General features: G+C 38.4%; 1 protein-coding gene across 1 annotated transcript in view; it reads right to left on the reverse strand.

The window, feature by feature from the left end:
* The window catches only part of LOC100663464 (spindlin-2-like), a 35952-nt gene extending 22732 nt beyond the window's left edge, over positions 1 to 13220 (reverse strand). Inside the window, exon 1 of the mRNA XM_064278440.1 lies at positions 13048 to 13220. Coding sequence (XP_064134510.1) covers positions 13048 to 13220 — 173 coding nt within the window. The remainder of the gene's footprint in view (positions 1 to 13047) is intronic.
* Positions 13221 to 21902: the final 8682 nt, after the last annotated feature.

Consider the following 21902-nt stretch of genomic DNA (forward strand, 5'->3'; position numbering starts at 1 on the left):
AGGAGCAGGTTTGAAACAATTGAAGACAAATCCTTCGATACCACTTTGAGGAAAAATCAGAGAAAAGAATGAAGAAAAATGAAGAAACCCTGAGAATAAAGTGGGATACTGTCTTAGTCATCTAGTGCTGCTATAACAGAGATACCACAAGTGGATGACTTTAATAAAAAGAAGTTCATGTTCTCATAATAAAGAAGGTTAAAAGTCCACATTCAGGGCTTTAGCTCCATGGGAAGGGTTTCTTTCTGTGTCGACCTTCTCATCAATCTTCCCCCCAGACTAGGGGCCTCTCTGAGGAGGGACCCTGGTCCGAGGAAGGTGCTTTGCTCCTGGCACTGTTTTCTTGGTGGAATGATGTCCTCCTTTCTCTCTGCTCCCTTCTGTCTTCCATATCTCAAGAGATTGCCTCAAGACACAGTCCAGTCTTGTAGACTGAATCCTGCCTCACTAAGACAACTGCAGCCCATCCTCCCTCATTAACATCATATAGACAGGATTTACAACATACAGAAAAATCACACAATACTGGGAATCATGACATAGCCAAATTGATACACACATTCTGTGGGGGGGACATAATTCAATCCATGACAGATACAATCAAAAGCAAAAATTTGGTAGTGATCAGAATTCCAGAACAGGGGGAGAAAATGGAAAACACAAAGAATATCATTGAAAAGTTGCTGACAGAAAACTTCCCTAATACGAAAAATGAAAAGCTAACTATCTAAGAAGCTCAACAAACCCCACGTAGGAAAGACCCCAAAATATAATCACCAAAAAAAAAAAAAAAAGGCATAGCATAATCACACTCACTAGAAACAAAGACACAGAAAGAATCCTGAGAGCAGCTCGAGCAAAGTCAAGAGTAACATACAGAAGGGAAAAAATAAGACTCAGCACTGATTACTTGGCAAAAACCATGCAGGCCAAAAGGCAATGGAATGACATACATAAAACCTTGAAAGAAAAAAACTGCCAACCAAGAATAATATATCCTGCAAAGCTCTCACTCAAATATAATGGAGAAATTAGGAGCTTTCCAGACAAAAAGAAATTAAGGGAATATGTAAAAACTAAAACAAATTTACAAAAATTATTAAAAGAAGTCCTTCAGTTAGAGAACCAACAACATCAGGTGACAGCCTGAATCTAGGACACGAGGCTGCATCAGCCAGATATCAACCTGGGTAACTCTCAAGGATAAACCAAAACTAAAAGATTTACAATAGGAACCCAGAGAGGTTAATCTGTAAATGACAATGTTGGAACAATAAAAGAAGGAATAAATGGTGTAGGTATAGAACATTCAAATGGAGAGAAAGTCAAGGCACTACCAAATAATAAAAGAATATTTCAAACTATGGAACATAAGAGCAAATTTGAAGGTAAACAGAAAGTTAACAAACCTATTCATCAAGATAAAGAAGAAAAACATAAAGTCTCAGTAAACACGAAATCTACAAAAGCAAAAGAAATGAAAAAAAAATCCACCAACAAAAGGAATTCAGCCCAGGAGAGTAAGAAGAACAAAGAAGACATCAGTACCACACACACACACACACACACACACACACAAAACTACAAAATGACAGCAATAAACTCACAGCTATCAATAATTACACTGAATGTAAATGGCCTAAATACACCCATAAAGAGACAAAAAGTGACACAATGGATTAAAAATACAGGACCATCATTATGCTGTCTATAGGAGACACACCTTAGAAACAAAGACATAAATTTATTTATAATCAAAGGATGGAAAGAAATATATCAAGCAAACTGCAATCAAAAAAGAGCAGGCATGGCAGTACTAATTTCAGATGAAATAGATTTTAGAACAAAATCCACCATAAAAGACAAAGAAGGGTATTATATAATGATTAAAAGGATAATCCATCATGAAGACATAACCATGATAAATATCTATGCACTCAATGACAGGGCTTCCAAATACATAAAACAAACTCTAACAGCACTGGAAGGAGAAATTGACAGTTCTACAATAATAGTAGGAGGCTTCAACACACCACTCTCGGTAAAGGACAGAAAATCTAGAAAGAAATTCAACAAAGATACAGAAGATCTAAAGACCACAATCAGCCAACTTGACTCAAAGACGTATATAGAACCCTCCACTCAAAGCTGCAAAGTACATATCTTTTCCAACCCACAGGGAAAGTTCTCCAGAATAGACCACATTTTAGGCCACGAAGCAACCCTCAGCAAAATCCAAAACATTGAGATAATAGAAAGTCTCTTCTCTGATCACAACACCATAAAAGTAGAAATTAACAACAGGAAGATCAAGGGAAAAAATCAACCACATGGAAACTGAGTTTAACACCCTGCTTAAAAACCACTGGGTAATAGAAAAAAATCAAAGATGGAATAAAAAAATTTCTAGACTCAAATGAGAATGAAAACACATCACACCCAGACCTTTAGGACACAGCAAAGGCAGTGCTCAGAGGCCAATTTATAGCAATAGATGCACACATCAAAAAAGAAGAAAGCAATAAAATCAAAACATTAGCTACACAACTCAAGCAAATATAAAGAGGAGAGCAAGGAAGACCACAGCCACCAGAAGAAAGGAAATAATAAACATCTGAGCAGAAATAAATGAAACAGAGAATAGAAAAACAATAGAAAGAATCAACCAAACCAAAAGTTGGTTCTTTGAAAGGATCAACAAAATCAACAAACCATTGGCCAAGATGACAAAAGAAAAACAGGAGTGGATGCAAATAACCCAAATAAGAAATGAAATCAGAGACATTACAACAGACTCAACTGACATAAAAAGGGTCGTTAACAGAGTACTATGGAAAACTATACTTCAGCAAATTTGAAAACCTAGAGGAAGTGGACAAATTTCTAGAAACACACTACCTACCCAAACTAACACAAACTGAAGTAGAAAATCTAAACAGACTCATGACAAGAGAAGAGATTCAAAAGGTAAAAAACAAAACAAATAAACAAACAAAAAACTCCAAACAAACAAATGAAAAGCCCTAGCCCAGATGGTTTCACTGGAGAGTAATGCCAAACATTCAGAGGAAAGCTTACACCCGTATCACACAAATCTCAGAACATGGAAAAGGAAGGGATACTTCCTAATTGATTTATGAAGCCAGGATAACCCTGATACCAAAACCAGCCAGAGATACTACAAAAAAGAAAATTACAGACCAATATCTCTTATGAATATAGATGCAAAAATTCTGGGCAAAATTTTACCGACAGAATTCAGCATCAGATCAAAAAATAATAACACACCACAAGCAAGTGGGATTCATACTAGGTATGTGAGGATGGCTCAAATTTAGAAAGTCAATCAACATAATCCACCACATAAATAAAAAAAAAAGAATCACATGATCATCTCCACCAAATAAGAAAGGGCCTTCGACAAAACCCAACACCCATTCCTGATAAAAATTCTCAATAAAATAGGTAGAAAAGGGAAATTCTTCAATGTAATTAAGGGCATCTTTTTTTTTTTTTATACAAAAACAGCCAACTTCGTATGTAACAGAAAGAGGATGAAAACATTCTCCTTGACAACAGGAACAAGAAAAGGATAACCTTTATCACTACTCCTATTTAAGATTGTGCTGGAAGTCCTAGCTAGAGCAATAAGACAAGAAAGAGAAATAAAGGCCATCTGAATTGGTAAAAATGAAGTAAAATTGTTCCTATTTGCAGAAGATATACTCCAAGTAAAAAACCCAAAAGGCTCCACAAGAAAACTACTGAAATTAATAGAAAGATTCAGTACCGTAGCAGGATATAGGATAAACATCCAAAAATCATTTGGATTCCCATACACCAATAAAGAGAATGATGAAAAAGAAATTGGGAAAACAATACCATTTTTCTTAAAAAGATAAAACACTTAGGAATAAATCAAACCAGGGATGTGGAAGACCTGTACAAAGAAAACTGAAAAACATTATTGCAAGAAACCAAAAGATACCTATATTGATGGAATAACATACCATGCTCATGGATAGGTAGACTCAACACTGAGAAAATGTCAATTCTACCCAAAGAAATCTACAAATACAACGCAATCCCAATCCAAATACCAACAGTGTTCTTTAAAGAGACGGAAAAGCTAATCTTTAACTTTATATGGACAAAGAGGCCCGGGATAAGTAAAGCACTAACGAAGATGAAGAATAAAGTAGGAGGACTCACACTACCTGACCTCAGAACCTACTATATAGCTACGGTAGTCAAAACAGCCTGGTACTGGTGCAGTGTTAGATACATTGACCAATGGTACAGAATTGAGAACCCAGGTGTAAATTCATCCACCTACAGTCAACTGATCTTCAACAAGGATCCAAACTCCATTAAAGGGGGGAAAAGATATTTTTTTAACAAATGATCCTGGCAAAACTGGATATCCATCAGCAAAAAAATGAAACAGGGCCCGTACTTCACACCATACACAAAACTAATGCAAAATAGATCAAAATAGGTCTAAATATAAAACCAAAAACTATAAAGATCATGGAAGAAACAACAGGATCAATGCTAGTGGCCCAAATACATGGCATTAACAGAATACAAACCATAACTATCAACACACAAACTCCAGAAGATAAGCTAGATAACTGGGACCTTCTAAAAATTAAACATTTATACTCATCAAAAAGGCTTCACTAAAAGAGTGAAAAGAGAACCTACAGATCGGAAAAAAAATTTTGGCTGTGACAAATCTGACAAAGGTCTAACCTCTAAAATCTACAGGAAAATCCAACACCTCCACATCAAAAAGGCAAATAATCCAATTAAAAAATGGGCAAAGGAAACGAGCAGACACTTTACCAAAGAAAACAGTCAAGCAGCTAACAGAATTGATGCCTTTGAATTGTGGTGTTGGTGAAGAATATTGACTATACCACGGACTGCCAAAAGAATGAACGAATCTGTCTTGGAAGAAATACAACCAGAAAGCTCCTTAGAAGCAAGGGTAGTGAGACTTCATTTCACATACTTTGGACGTGTTGTCAGGAGGGATCAGTCCCTGGAGAAGGACATCATGCTTGGTGAAGTAGAGGGTCAGAGAAAAAGAGGAAGGAAGACCCTCAATGAGATGGATTAACGCAGTGGCTGCAACAATGGGCTCAAGCATAGGAACAATTGTGAGGATGGCATAGGACTGGGCAGTGTATCGTTCTGTTGTGCATGGGGTCACTATGAGTCAGAACAGACTCGACGGCACCTAACAACAGCAATGACAACAACAGATACATGAGGAAATACTCAAGATCACTAGCCATTAGAGAAATGCAAATCAAAATGACAAAGACATCATTTCATTCTGGCATTACTTATTTCACTCAGCATAATGCCCTCCAGATTCATCCATGTTATGAGATGCTTCACAGACTCATCATTATTTGTTATTGCATAATACTCTATTGTGTCTATGTACCACAGTTTGTTTATCCATTCATGTGTTGATGGACATCTAAATTGTTTCCATCTTTTTGCCATTGTGAACAATTGCTGCAATGAACATGGGTGTACATATATCTGTCTGAAGACTTATTTCCCTAGGATATATTCTTAGGAGTGGGATTGCTGGATCATACAGTATTTCTATTTCTAGCTTTCTAAGGAAGCACTATATCCTTTTCCAAAATGGTTGTATCATTTTTCATTCCCACCAGCAGTGCTTAAGAGTTCCAATCTCCCTGCAGCCTCTCCAACATTTGTTATTTTCTGTTTTTCTGATTCGTACCAGTAATGCCAGGGTGAGATGGTATCTCATGGTGGGTTTGATTTGCATTTCTCCGATGGCTAGAGATCGTGAACATTTCCTCATGTGTCTGTTGACTGCTTGAATGTCTTCTTTGGTGAAGTGTCTGCTGATTTCCTTTGCCCATTTAATTGGATTGTCTTTTTGTTGTAGAGATGTTGGATTTTCTTGTAGATTTTAGAAATTAGACCTTTGTCTGATTTGGAATAGACAAAATTTTTTCCCCAGTCTGTAGGTTCTCTTTTTATTCTTTTGGTGAAGTCTTTTGATGACCATAAGTGCTTAATTTTTAGAAGATCCCAGTTATCTAGCTTATCTTCTGGAGCTTGTGTGTTGTTGGCTGTGGTTTGTATCCTTTTAATGTCATGTATTAGGGCCTCTAGCGTAGATCCTATTTTTCTTCTATGACCTTCATAGTTTTGGGCTTTATATTTAGGTTTTTGATCCATTTTGAATTAGTTTTTGTACATGGTGTGGAGCTATGGGTCCTGTTTCATTTTTTTGCATATGGACATCCAGTTTGGCCAGCACCATTTGTTAAAAAGACTTGCGTTTCTCCTTTTGGTGGACTTTGGGCCCTTCCCAAATATCAGGTGACCATAGGTGGGTGGATTTACATCTGGGTTCTCAATTCTGTTTCACTGGTCAGTGTATCTGTCATTGTACTAGTACCAGGCTGTTTTGACTACTGTAGCTGTATAGTAGGTTCTGAGATCAGGTAGTGCAAGTCCTCCTACTTTATTCTTCTTCACTAGTGCTTTACTATCAGGGGCCTCTTCCCTTTCCATATAAAGTTAGTGATAGGTTTTTCCATCTCTTTAAAGAATGTTGTTGGTATTTGGATTGGGATTGCATTGTATTTGTAAATCACTTTGGGTAGAATTGTCATTTTCACAATGTTGAGTCTCCCTATCCATGAGCACAGTACGGTTTTCCACTTATATAGATCTCTTTTGGTTTCTTGCAGTAGTGTTTTCCGGTTTTCTTTGTATAGATCTTTTACATCCCTGGTTAGATTTATTTCCAAGTATTTGATTTTTTTAGAGGCTATTATAAATGGTATTGTTTTCAGGATTTCTTTTTCATCATCCTTTACTGGTGTATAGGAACCCAACTGAGTTTTGCATGTTTCTCTTGTAGCCTGCTACTCTGCTGAATCTTTCTTTTAGTTCCAGTAGTTGTCTTGTGCAGTCTTTTGGGTTTTGTATGTATAGTATCATATCATCTGCAAATAGAGAGAGTTTAATTTCTTCATTACCAATTTGGATGCCCTTTATTTCCATTTCTTGCCTTATTGCTCTAGCTAGGACTTCCAACATAATGTTAAATAGGAGCGGTGATAAACGACATCCTTATCTTGTTCCTATTCTCAAGGGGAATGTTTTCAGCCTCTCTCTCTTAAGAATGATGTTGGCCGTTTGTTTTGCATAGATGCCCTTTATTAAGTTGAGAAATTTCCCTTCTATACCTGTTTAATTGAGAGTTCTTATTAGGAATGGGTGTTGGACTTTGTCCAATGCCTTTTCCTTCATCGATTGAGATGATCATGTGATTCCTTTTATTTATTTGGTTGATTACGTTGATTGATTTTCTAACGTTGAACCATCCTTGTATAGCTAGTATGAGTTCTATTTGGTCATGGTGTATTATTTTTTTGATATGATGCTGAATTCTATTGGCTAGAATTTTATTGAGAACTTTTGCATCTATATTAGTGAGAGATTTGGACTGTAATTTTCTTTTTTTGTGGTGTCGTTGCCTGGTTTTGGTATCAGGGTTATGCTGGCTTTATAGAATGAATTCAGAAGTATTGCTTCCTTTTCTATGTTCTGAAATAGCTTTAGTAGTACTGGTGTAAGCTCTTCTCTGAATGTTTGGTGGAATTCTCCAGTGAAGCCATCTGGGCCAGTGCTTTTTTTGGTCGGTAATTTTTTAAATTACCTTTTTTTTTTTTTTAATAACTTTTATTAAGCTTCAAGTGAACGTTTACAAATCCAATCAGTCTGTCACATATAAGTTTACATACATCTCACTCCCTACTCCCACTTACTCTCCCCCTCTTGAGTCAGCCCTTTCAGTCTCTCCTTTCTTGACAATTTTGCCTGCTTCCCTCTCTCTCTATCCTCCCATCCCCCCTCCAGACAAGAGTTGCCAACACAATCTCAAGTGTCCACCTGATATAATTAGCTCACTCTTCATCAGCATCTCTCTCCCACCCGCTGACCAGTCCCTTTCATTTCTGATGAGTTGTCTTCGGGGATGGTTCCTGTCCTGTGTCAACAGAAGGTCTGGGGAGCATGGCCGCCGGGATTCCTCCAGTCTCAGTCAGACCATTAAGTTTGGTCATTTTATGAGAATTTGGGGTCTGCATCCCACTGATCTCCTGCTCCCTCAGGGGTCCTCTGCTGTGCTCCCTGTCAGGGCAGTCATCGATTGTGGCTGGGCACCAACTAGTTCTTCTGGTCTCAGGGTGATGTAGGTCTCTGGTTCATATGGCCCTTTCTGTCTCTTGGGCTCTTAGATGTCGTGTGGCCTTGGTGTTCTTCATTTTCCTTTGCTCCAGGTGGGTTGAGACCAATTGCTGCATCTTAGATGGCCGCTTGTTAGCATTTAAGACCCCAGACGCCACATTTCAAAGTGGGATGCAGAATGATTTCATAATAGAATTCTTTTGCCAATTGACTTAGAAGTCCCCGCAAACCATGTTCCCCAGACCCCCGCGCTTGCTCCGCTGACCTTTGAAGCATTCATTTTATCCCGGAAACTTCTTTGCTTTTGGTCCAGTCCAATTGAGCTGACCTTCCATGTATTGAGTGTTGTCTTTCCCTTCACCTAAAGCAGTTCTTATCTACTGATTAATCAATAAAAAACCCTCTCCCACCCTCCCTCCCTCCCGCCCTCGTAACCACAAAAGTATGTGTTCTTCTCAGGTTTACTATTTCTCAAGATCTTATAATAGTGGTCTTATACAATATTTGTCCTTTTGCCTCTGACTAATTTCGCTCAGCATAATGTCTTCCAGGTTCCTCCATGTTATGAAATGTTTCATAGATTCGTCACTGTTCTTTATCGATGCGTAGTATTCCATTGTGTGAATATACCACAATTTATTTACCCATTCATCCGTTGATGGACACCTTGGTTGCTTCCAACTTTTTGCTATTGTAAACTTAAATTACCTTTTCAATCTCTTCTTTTGTTATGGGTCTGTTCAGATTTTCAATGTCATCTTGTATTAGTTTGGGTAGGTAATGTGTCTCTAGAAATTTGTCCATATCCTCTAGGTTTTCAAATTTGTTGGACCGTAGTTTTTCATAATACTCTGTTATGATCTTTTCTATTTCAGTTGGGTCTGTTGTAATGTCCCCCATTTCATTTCTTATTGGGTTATTTGTGTCCTCTCCTGTTTTTCTTTGGTCAGTTTGGCCAGTGGTTTTTTGATATTGTTGATCCTTTCAAAGAACCAACTTTTGATTTTGTTGATTCTTTCTATTATTTTTCTATTATCTATTTCATTTATTTCTGCTCTGATCTTTATTATTTTCTTTCTTCTGGTGGGTGTGCGCTTCTTTTGCTGTTCTCTTTCTATTTGATCAAGTTGTGCAGCTAATGCTTTGATTTTGTCTCTTTCTTCTTTTTTTGACATGTGCATCTTTTGCTATAAATTGACCTCTGAGGACCGCCTTTGCTGTGTCCCAAAGGTTTTGGTATGATGTGTTTTCATTCTCGTTTGATTTCTAGGAATTTTTTGGTTCGTCTTTGATTTCTTCTAGTACACAGTGGTTTTTAAGCAGAGTGTTATTCAGTTTCCATATAACTGATTGTTTTTCCCTTACTTTTTCTGTGGTTAGTTACTACTTTGATGGCATTGTGGACAGAGAAGATAGTTTGTATTATCCCAGTGCTTTGGATTTTGTTGAGAGTTGCTCTGTTGTCTAAGATGTGGTCTATCCTGGAGAATGTTCCATGTACATTGGAAAAGAAGTGTACTTTGGAGTTGTTGGGTGGAGTGTTCTATATACGTCTACGAGGTCAATTTGGCTGATTGTGCTCTTTAGCTTTTCTTTATCTTTGCTGAGTTTCTTTCTAGCTGTTCTGTCCTTTACCAAGAGTGGTGTGTTGAAGTCTCCCATTATTATTGTGGAACAGTCAGTTTCTGTTTTCAGTGCTGTTAGGGTTTGTTTTATTTATTTTGGAACCTTGTCATTGGGTGGCTAGATGTTTATTATGTTTAAGTCTTCGTGATGGATCATCCCTTTCATTGTATAATGCCCTTCTTTGTCTTTTATGGTGAATTTTGTTTTAAAGTCTATTTCAGTTGAGATTAGTATTGCCACTCTTGCTGTTTTTTGGTAGTTATTTGCTTGATTTTTTTTCCATGCTTTGATTTTTAATAAATTTACATCTTTGTTTCTAAGGTGTGTCTCTTGTAGACAGCATACTGATAGATCCTGTTTTTTAATCCATTCTGTCACTCTCTGTCTCTTTATGGGTGCACTTAGGCCAATTTCAGTGTAATTGTTGATAGGTGTAGGTTTATTGCTGTCATTTTGTCGTGCTTTTTTTGTGGGGCTAACAAGTCTTTGTTTCTTTTACACTCTTGTGCTGAGTTCCTTTTGTCTGTGGATTTCTTTTGTTTCTGTAAATTTTGTTTTTATTGAGACTTTATGTTTTTCTTCTTTATTTTGATGAGTTGGTTTAACTTTCTTTGTGGTTACCTTGAAATTTACCCTTATCTTTCTAGGTTTCAACCAGCCTATTATTACTTGGTATCACCTTGTCTTCCTCTCCTATAGAAAGTTCTATACCTATACAGTTTTTTCCTTCTTTTATTGTCCTGATGTTCTTGTCATTTATAGATTAACCTCTCTGGCTCCCTGTTGCAATTGTTTTGGTTTTGGATAGTCCTTGAGAGTTCATTTCCAAGGGTGGTATCTGGCTGGTACAGCCTTGTGTCCTAGATTCAGGGTGTGGTCTGATGTTCTTTGTTTTCAGACTGTAGGACTCCCTTTAATAATTATTGTAAATTTGGTTTTTACATATTCTGTTAATTTCTGTTTATCTGGAAATGTCCTAATTTCACCATCACATTTGAATGAGAGTTTTGCAGGGTATATTATTCTTGGTTGGCAATTGTTTTTCTTTCAAGGCTTTATGTATGTCATCTCATTGCCTTCTTGCCTGCATGGTTTCTGCTGAATAATCAGAGCTTAGTCTTAGTGTTTCTTCTTCTATGTGGCTTTTTGTATTTTTCAAGCTGCTTGCAGGATTTTTTCTTTGTCTTTGTCTTTAGCTTTAGGAATGTTGATTATGATATGCCTTGGTGTTTTTCTTTTGGGGTCTATCCTATATGAGGTTCATTGAGGTTCTCAGACAGTCAGCTTTTCATCATTCATGATATTATGGAAGTTTTCTGTGGGCAATTCCTCAATGATCGTCTCTGTGTTTTCCATTTTCTGTCCCTGTTCTGGAACTCCTATTCCTCACAGATTTTTGCTTTTGATTGTATCTCACATAATTCTCAGGGTATCTTCAATTTTCTCCTTTCCTTTTTTCTGATTTTTCCTCAAGCATATTTGTTGCCAAGTGTTTGTCTTCAATTTTGCTGATCCTGTCTTCCGTCATTTCAACCTGTTCCTCAGCCCCTCTACGACCCTGTCCATTTCTGATATCTTGTTGTTTGTCTTTTGGATTTATAATTGTTTTTGTATCATTTCTAGTTGTGCATTTATTTTGGCATTTTGTTCCTGTATTATTTTCCTGAATTTTTCCATTTTATTGATCTGTATTTTCCATAAGTTTGTCTATTTTTCCTCATTTTTGTCTCCTTTTTGATTTAGCTATTGGATTGCTCTGAATATTAGAGATTTGAATTTCCTGTCAGATAGTTCTAGTGCCTTTTCCTCTACTGGAAAGTCATCTGGACACCTACTGGACCCATCCTGTCCTTTTTTATTTTTGACACCTACTGGACCCATCCTGTCCTTTTTTTTTTTTTAATGTTTTGATATTGTCTGCTGTCTTTGGGACGTTAAGTAATTATTTTCTTCATTTCTTGATTGTAGGTTTGTTTGTTTTGTCCTTTTTTTGTTATGTTGGAGCAGGTAGGCTATGCATTCTTTGTTGTTTACTCATCTGTAGTCATGATACTTCTCACCTCCTTGTCCAATGGACAGGGCCAGTCTGTCAGCTATGGTGCAGCAGGGAACGTCCAGCTGAAGGGGAGAGGCTGGGACTCTTGTTTGAGACATGTACTAGGGCCAATGGGGCTTGTCATGAATCAGTGCTGGGTAGGTTCTGGTAGGCTGTGCCTGTTCCATTCAGGAATGTGATGTTCAGTGCATGGTGCAGGTAGGTCAGAAAGTGGGGGGAGGTTGTGATGTGTGGAGGTAATATGGGTATCGGAAAGAGGAGAGAGAAACACGAGCCAAAAACAAACAAATAAAAGGAAAAAAAGAGTGCTAAGGGAGCTTACCGCTGGAGTAGAGAGATGAGAAACCATGGAACGGAGAAAAGCAAAAAGGAAAAAAAAAAAACGGAAAAGAAAAATAGTAACTAGATAAGAATTTGGAAAAGAAAAGCCCCCAGAAGTCCCACCAGTGGGGCTGTGAAGACTGGGGAAATAGCTCCCAGGCTGTACAGTATAGCCTGGCTAGAGGAGGCATAGATGTCACACAGCACCAGGTATTCAGAAGACAGGAAGGTAAGTATAGAGAGATGAGAACTGAGAAATGAAGAAAGACAGAAATGGAAAAAGAGAAAGAAAGAAAGAAATGCCCTCAGGGATCACACCGACATGGCTGCACAGATTGGGGGAGTGGTTCCTAAGCCATGCAGTGCAGCCCGGCTAGAAGGGGCTCCCAAGCAACAAAAAGAAAAAAGAAAACAAACAGAACAAAGCAAAACAAAACAAGCAAAAAAATGCCCCAGGGATCCTACCAGCATGGTGTAGGGGGCCTGGGGAGAGGTTTCTCAGTCAAGCGGGGCTTCACAGCCTTCCAAAAAGAAGCAAAAATGGTACAGGGAGCCAGGTGTTCAAGAATAAGGATGGGGAGGTGGTGGGAGGAATGGAAGAAACCAAAAGAAATGGAAAGAAGCAACACCAGCTCAGAGGGCCAACCCTTGTGGGTGGGGTGAATCCAAGCTCCCTGAGCCAAAGCAGTTGCCTCCCGGCCAAGAGACTGTGGCTGGCAGGAAGCAGAGGAGACAGAAGGGGTAGGGGAAAAAGCGTGGGGGTTAGGAAAGCCTATATCGCTTGTTACCGGGTGCTCTGTCTCCTTCTGGGAACTTCGTGAATCTGCTTTCCCATACTCCCTACCCACCTATCTGCGGTGTGGATGGAGTGAATCCAAGCATCTTGGATGCTGCACATCCTGGCTGGACAAGCCACTGCTGCCAGCCCGGAAGCTCGGAGGTAGAGCAGCAGGGAGAGCATGGGGGGTGTGAAAGCATTTGTGACTGGTTACCCAGTGTTCTGTCTCCTGCTGGGAGTTCCCCGAAGCTGCTTTCCTGTGCTCCCTGTCTGCGGATCCCCGACAGGAGTCCAAGATGGCAGACCCAGGCAGTTATAGATGATAGGGGCCCTCTGCACGTATCTCTCCTCCTTCTCTGTCCTCTGTCAGTTTCTTATTCCATTCAGTGTTTGACCGAGTTCTTTTTCTCTTCATTTGACACTTCAGGTTCAAGGAATGATGTTAGTCTCTGTTTTACATAGTTTTTTGGTTCTTTGCTGTGCAGGCATGGTGTGGTGCTTCTGTCTACTGCGCTGTATTGGTTGGAAGCCCATTTAATGTCATTATTGATGCAGGTGGATTTATATCTGCTATTTTACTATTTGTATTCTATGTGTCTCATGACTATTTTGATCTTTTGTTCCTCCTTAGAAAACCCTGGTGTCGTTGTGGTTAAATGCTATGGCTGTTAACCAAGAGGTCAGCAGTTTGAATCCGCCAGGTGCTCCTTGGAAACTCTGCGGGACAGTTCTACTCTGTCCTATAGGGTTGCTATGAGTTGCAATCGACTCGATGGCACTGGGTTTTGGTTTTGGGTTCCTCCTTAACTGCCTTATCATGTATTATGTGAATATTTTCTATTGTAACATTTTTATTTCTTTAATGTTTTTCTACATTTAAAATATTAAGTTTACTGTATGCATCTTTTTAAAAAAATTTTATTGTGCTTTAAGTAAAAGTTTACAAACCAAGTCAGTCTCTCATACAAAAATTTATATACACCTTGCTATGTACTCCTACTTGCTCTCCCCCGAATGAGACGGCCTGCTCCTTCCCTCCACACTTTCCTTTTGGATTTAGGTCTTTGATCCATTTTGAGTTAGTTTTTGTGCATGGAGTGAGGTATGGGTCTTGTTTCATTTTTTTGCAGGTGGATATCCAGTTATGCCAGCACCATTTGTTAAAAAGACTTTTTCTTCATTTAACTGTTTTGAGGCCTTTGTCAAATATCAGCTGCTCATATGTGGATGGATGTATGTCTGGATTCTCAATTCTGTTCCATTGGTCCATGTATCTGTTGTTGTACCAGTACCAAGCTGTTTTGACTACTGTGGCGGTATAATAGGTTCTAAAATCAGGTGGAGTGAGGCCTCCCACTTTGTTCTTCTTTTTCAGTAATGCTTTACTTATCTGGGACCTCTTTCCCTTCCATATGAAATTGGTGATTTGTATCTCCATCTCCTTAAAAAATGTCATTGGAATTTGTATTGGAATTGCATTAAGTCTATGGATGGCTTTGGGTAGAATAGACATTTTTACAGTGTTAAGCCTTCCTATCCATGAGCAAGGTATGTTTTTCCACTTATGTAGGTCTCTTTTGGTTTCTTGCGGAAAGGTTTTGTAGTTTTCTTTGTATGAGTCTTTTACATCTCTGGAAAGATTTATTCCTAAGTATTTTATCTTCTTGGGGGCTACTGTAAATGGTATTCATTTGGTGATTTCCTCTTTGATGTTCTTTTTGCTGGTGTAGAGGAATCCAACTGATTTTTGTGTGTTTATCTTATATCTTGATACTCTGCTGTTTCAGTAGATTTCTTGAGGATTCCTTAGGGCTTTCTGCGTGTAAGATCATGTCATCTGCAAATAGAGATACTTTTACTTCTTCCTGGCCAATTTGGATGCCCTTTATTTCTTTATCTAGCTTAATTGCTCTAGCTAGGACCTCCAGAACAGTGTTGAATAAGAGTGGTGATAAAGGGCATCCTTGTCCTGTTCCCGATCTCCTGGAAAATGCTTTCAGACTCTCTCCGTTTGGGATGATGTTGGCTGTTGGCTTCATATAAAGGCCCTTTATTATGTTGAAGAATTTTCCTTCTATCCCTATTTTGCTGAGAGTTTTTCTCATGAATCGGTGTTGAACTTTGTCAAATACGTTTTCTGCATCGATTGATAAAATCATGTGACTCTTTTGTGTGATGGATTACATTAATTGTTTTTCTAATGTTGAACCATCCCTGCATACCTGGTATGAATCCCACTTGGTCATGGTGAATTGTTTTTTTGCTATATTGTTGAATTCTATTGGCTAGAATTTTGCTGAGGATTTTTGCATCTAAGTTCATGAGGAATATAGGTGTGTGATTTTCTTTTTTTGTGGTGTCTTTACCTGGTTTTGGTATTAGGGATATGCTGGCTTCATAGAATGAATTTAGGACTATTTTATCCTTCCCTATGCTCTGAAATACCTTTAGTAGTAGTGGTGTTACCTATTCTCTGAACGTTTGGTAGAAATCTCCAGTGAAGCCGCCCAGGCCAGAGCTTTTTTTTCTTAGGAGTTTTTTGATTACTTTTTCAATCCCTTCTGTTGTTATGGGTCCATTTAGTTGTTTTACCTCTGTTTGTGTTAGATTAGCTGTCTAGTGTGTTTCTAGGAATTCATCCATTTCTTCTACGTTTTCAAATTTGTTAGAGTACAGTTTTTCGTAGAAATCTGATATGATTCTTTTAATTTCAGTTGGGACTTTTGTAATATCACCCATCTCATTTCTTATTTGGGTTATTTGCTTCCTCTCCTGCTTTTCTTTTGTCAATTTGGCCAATGGGTTATCAATTTTGTTGATTTTTTCAAAGAACCAGCTTTTGGTCTTGTTAATTCTTTCAATTTTTTTTTGTTTTCTATTTCATTTAGTTCTGCTCTAATTTTTATTATTTGTTTTATTCTGGTGCCTGAAGGTTTCTTTTGTTGCTCTCTTTCTATTTGTTCAAGTTGTAGGGATAATTCTTTGATTTTGTCCCTTCCTTTTGTATGTGTCCATTTATTGATATAAATAGACCTCTGAGCACTGGTTTCGCTGTGTCCCAAAAGTTCTGATAGGAAGTGTTTTCATTTTCATTTTATTCTATGAATTTCTTTATTCCATCCTTTATGTCTTCTATAATCCAGTCTTTTTTGAGCAGGGTATTGCTCAGTTTCTGAGTGTTTGATTTCTTTTCCCTGCTTTTCCTGTTATTGATTTCCACTTTTATGGCCTTATGGTCAGAGAAGATGCTTTGTAATATTTCAACATTTTGGGTTCTGCTAAGGTTTGCTTTATGACCTACTATGTCGTCTATTCTAGAGAATGTTCCATGCGCACTAGAAAAGAAGGTATACTTGGCTGCTGCTGGGTGGAGTGTTCTGTATGTGTCTATGAGGTCAAGTTGGTTGATTGTGGCATTTAGATATTTTTTGTCTTTATTGAACTTCTTTTTGGATGCCCTATCCTTCACCGAAAGTGGTGTGCTGAAATCTCCTACTATTATTGTGGAGCTGTCTATCTCAGTTTTCAATGCTGATAGAGTTTGTTTCCTGTATCTTGCAGCCCTGTCACTGGGTGCATAAATATTTAATATGGTTATATCTTCTTGGTGCATTGTCTCTTTAATCATTTTATAGTGTGCTTCCTTATCCTTTCTGACAGATTTAACTTTCAAGTCTATTTTGTCAGAAATTAATATTGCCACTCCTGCTCTTTTTTGATTGCTGTTTGCCTGACATATATTTTTTTCCATTCTTTGAGTTTTAGTTTGTGTCTCTAAGTGTAAGGTGTGTCTCTTGTAGGCAGCATAAAGATGGATCGTGTTTTTTAATCCATTCTGCCACTCTCTGTCTCTTTATTGGTGCATTTAGTCTGTTTACAGTCAGTGTAATTATGGATAGATATGAATTTAGTGCTATCATTTTGATGTCTTTTTTTGCATGTTGTTGACGGTTTCTTTTTCCCACTTAATTTTTTGTGCTGAGTAGTTTATCTTTATATATTGTCCTTTCCTTTTATTCGTTGTTGTTGATTTTGTTTCTGCTGAGTCTCTATTTTTTTCTTGTATCTTATTTTGATGAGTAGGATAGTTTGTCTCCTTTGTTGGTTACCTTATTATTTACCCCTGTTTTTCTAAATTTAAACCTAACTTTTATTTCTTTGTATCGCTGTATCTTCCTCTCCATATGAAAGATCTATGACTACATTTCTTAGTCCATTTTTATTGTTTTAATATTGTCTTCTTTTGCATAATAACATTGCTGTTTCCCTGTTTTGAGAAGTGTTTTATCTTGATTTATTTTTTTGATTTCCATGTCTGTGTTGACATCTGATTGCTCTGCCCATTGTATTAGTCTTGGTTTGATACCTGTTATTGATTTTTCTAACTAAAGAACTCATTTTACTATTTCTTGTAGTTTTGGTTGGTTTTTATGAATTCCCTAAACTTCTGTTTATCTGGAAACGTCCTAATTTCACCTTCATAACTGAGAGACAGTTTTGCTGGATATATAATTCTTGTTTGGCAATTTTTTTTCAGTCTTTTATATAAGTCATCCAGTTGCCTTCTTGCCTCCATGGCTCCTGCCAAGCAGTCTGAGCTTATTCTTATTGTCTCTCCCTTGTAGGTGACTTTTCGTTTATCCCTAGCTGCTCTTAAAATTCTCCCTTTTTCTTTGATTTTGGCAAGTTTGATTATAATATGTCTTGTGACTTTCTTTTGAAATCTGCATTATGTGGAGTTCGATGAGCATCTTGGATCGATGTCTTCTCATCTTTCACAATATCAGGGAGTTTTTTTGCCAACAAATCTTCAGCAATTTTCTCTTTGTTTTCTGTTATCCCTCCCTGTTCTGGTACTCCAATCATTCATAGGTTATTTCTCTTGATAGCGTCCCACATGATTCTTAAGTTTTCTTCTTTGTTTTTATTCTTTTCTCTGATTTTTCTTCAAATATTTTGGTGCCAATTGCTTTATCTTCAAGTTCACAAATTCTGCCTTCCCACTTGCTCAATTCTTCTCCTATGACTTTCTATCGAGTTGTCTAATTCTGTAATTTTATTGGTAATCTTCTGAATTTCTGATTGCTGTCTATGGATTTTTCCAGCTTATTATATTTTTCATTATGTTCCTGAATAACCTTTTTAATTTCTTCAGTTGCTGTATCCTTGTGTTCCTTGGATTGTTCTGCATATTGTCTGATTTCCTTCCTCATGTCTTGAAGTGTTCTGTACACTAATCTTTTGTATTCTTCCTCCAGTAATTCCAGGAAGACACTTCAATCTAGGAGATCCCTTGATTCTTCGTTTTGAGAGCTTGTTGAGGTGATCACGGTCTGTTTCTTTATGTGACTCGATATTGACTTTTGTCTCTGTGCCATTTATGAGTTATTGTATCAGTTTATTTTATGTTTGCTTATTGTATTGTAGCTTCTTGCTTTGTTTTGTTTTGATATGCCCAAATGGGTTGCTTGAGTGATGTAGCTTGATTATTTTTGCCTTTGTAGGTCTGACATCCTGTCCCTTGATGGCTAAAACTGTTAATAGGTATATCAGTCTAGGAGTCCATTCACTTTTCTTGTATGAATTCAGCTTAGCTGTCCAGTTAGCTGATCCTCAATTGTGTGGTACAAGCTCTGTCCTACAGTCTTAGAGGGACAGGAGTGATTGTTGTAGGTACCTGTATCTGGTTGCAGCAGGGGATCATGCTATGAAGGAGGGAGGGTGCTGAGAATTGTACCCCAAGTGCCTCCGAGGAAAACTTGTCCCTGTTCCCTAGCGTGTACAGGTGGGTGTGTTCTGCTGACAGACCATGGGCAACCAATATTTTTGTTTGTAAGGACTGGGAGGTACAGTTATCCTCAGACGGCTGTCATGGTTGGCTGGGTGACCTGAGTAGAGCTACCAGTCCTTAGGCCCTTGATGTGGGTAGATGAGGACCCTGTTTAATAGGCAAAGCGGCATCAAACATCAAACACTCACCTTTTCACCACACAGTTGAAAGAGTTTTAGTCTGCCAATGAAGTTCTATTCTCCTGAAACTGGCCCAGACATGTCCATGCAGAGGGGAAGGGTACTCAAAGTCCATGACCATTTATGCCTGGGAAGGAGCCGCTTCTGTCCTGAGTATCCCTGTCTAGTGAAGCTGGCAAATTATCTTTTCACCCAATTGTGAATTTATTCCTTCTCCAGGGCATGAAGGATGGCTCCAGACTCTTAACAGGGCCTATCTCAGGCCCAGGGAAATCAACAGCTGCTGAAGCCAGCTTGGGGTTGGTGTCACGGTAAAATATATGCAAGTACTAGCTTTTGTAGAGAGCTCAGTTCTTCTCTGGTTCCAGAGGTATGAGTAGGCTATGTGGCTGGCTTCTTCTCCCTGAGGAAATTGCAGCCGAATGCTAGAACCAGCCCACCACAGCCACTCCCAGGAATGGTGCCTGAGGGCTCTCGGTGATTCAAGTCCAGTAACTCTTCTCTGCTTCTGAACTGTCTCTTCCTCCCCCTGCTCCTCAGTTTGTTTTCTAACCTTACCTTTGATATTCAGGGCTCCTAGCTTGGCACAAATATTCTCGTTTCACTTGTTTTTTCGGGTCTTTGCTGTAAAAGTGCTTGCTGGAAGCGTCTGTCTATTCTGCCATCTCGGCACCACCTCCATACAGTATCCATCAGAATCTACTTTGTATTTACACTAACTTTATTCCCGTAAGATATAGAATTGTTGCTCCTATGTATCTCTAGTTCATCTTCTCCCTTTGGGTGCTATTATTGTTTTACATATTATGTTTATATGCATTAGAAACTCAATGGTGTACTGTTATAATTATTATTTTGAATTATTTTATATCCTTTAAAGAAGCTGAGAGAAGAAAAAAGAGAAAATATACATGTATAGCATTTGTTATATTAACATTTTTATTTACCATTTCTGATTCTCTTTATTGGTTTCCATGGGCTCAAGTTACCATCTTGGAACATTTCCTTAGATGAGTTCCAGTATTGTCCCACCCACCTCTTTCATGCTGTTATTGGCAAATATATTACATTGTTATATGTCATAGTTCTAACAACATAATTATATACATATAAGATTGCATTTTAAAACAATAAGAGAAGGTGGCTTTTATACTGTCCTTTCTAATTCCCTAATTACTTTTACCATTGCTCTTTGTTTTGTTTTTTGCTTATTTTTTTATGTTTGTTTTGGAGTGTGTGTGGCTTTGAATTACTTTTTTTTTATTAACTTTTTTTAATTAACTTTTATTAAGCTTCAAGTGAACATTTACAATTCCAATCAGTCTGTCACATGTAAGTTTACATGTATCTTACTCCCTTCTCCCACTTGCTCTCCCCCTATTGAGTCAGCCCTTTCAGTCTCTCGTTTCATGCCAATTTTGCCGTCTTCCCTCTCTATCTTCCCATCCCCCCTCCAGTCAAGAGTTGCCAACACACTCTCCAGTGTCCACCTGAGTTAATTAGCTCACTCTTCATCAGCATCTCTCTCCCCCCTGCTGACCAGTCCCTTTCATGTCTGATGAGTTGTCTTCGGTGATGGTTCCTGTCCTGTGCCAACAGAAGGTCTGGGGAGCATTGCCACCGGGATTCCTCTAGTCTCAGTCAGACCATTAGGTATGGTCTTTTTATGAGAATTTGGGGTCTGTATCCCACTGATCTCCTGCTCCCTCAGGGGTTCTCTGTTGTGCTCCCTGACAGGGCAGTCATCGATTGTGGCCGGGCACCAACTAGTTCTTCTGGTCTCAGGATGATGTAGGTCTCTGGTTCATGTGGCCCTTTCTGTCTCTTGGGTTCTTAGTTGTTGTGTGACCTTGGTGTTCTTCATTTTCCTTTGCTCCAGGTGGGTTGAGATCAATTGATGTATCTTAGATGGCCGCTTGTTAGCATTTAAGACCCCAGACGCCACATTTCAAAGTGGGATGCAGAATGTTTTCATAATAGAATTATTTTGCCAATTGACTTAGAAGTCCCCTCAAACCATGTTCCCCAGACCCCAGCCCCTGGTCCGCTGACCTTTGAAGCATTCATTTTATCCCGGAAACCTCTTTGCTTTTAGTCCAGTCCAATTGGGCTGACCTTCCTTGTATTGAGTGTTGTCTTTCCCCTCACCCAAAGGAGTTCTTATCTACAGATTGATCAATAAAAAACCCTCTCCCTCCCTCCCTCCCTCCCCCCTTTGTAACCACAAAAGTATGTGTTTTTCTCCGTTTTTTCTAGTTCTCAAGATCTTATAATAGTGGTTTTATACAGTATTTGTCCTTTTGCCTATGACTAATTTCGCTCAGCATAATGCCTTCCAGATTCCTCCATGTTATGAAATGTTTCAAGATTCGTCACTGTTCTTTTTCGATGTGGTATTCCATTGTGTGAATATACCACAATTTATTTACCCATTCATCCGCTGACGGACACCTTGGTTGCTTCCAACTTTTTGCTATTGTAAACAGAGCTGCAATAAACATGGGAGTGCATATATCTGTTTGTGTGAAGGCTCTTGTATCTCTAGGGTATATTCCGAGGAGTGGGATTTCTGAGTTGTATGGTAGTTCTATTGCTAACTGTTTAAGATAACGCCAGATGGATTTCCAAAGTGGTTGTACCATTTTACATTCCCACCAGTAGTGTATGAGAGTTCCAATCTCTCTGCAGCCTCTCCAACATTTATTATTTTGTGTTCTTTGGATTAATGCCAGTCTAGTTGGTGTGAGATGGAATCTCATCGTAGTTTTAATTTGCATTTCTCTAATGGCTAATGATCGGGAGCATTTTCTCATGTATCTGTTGGCTGCCTGAATATCTTCTTTAGTGAAATGTGTGTTCATATCCTTTGCCCACTTCTTGATTGGGTTGTTTGTC

The sequence above is a fragment of the Loxodonta africana genome, chromosome X (genome assembly GCF_030014295.1).
Source record: "Loxodonta africana isolate mLoxAfr1 chromosome X, mLoxAfr1.hap2, whole genome shotgun sequence".
Lineage (NCBI taxonomy): Eukaryota > Metazoa > Chordata > Mammalia > Proboscidea > Elephantidae > Loxodonta > Loxodonta africana.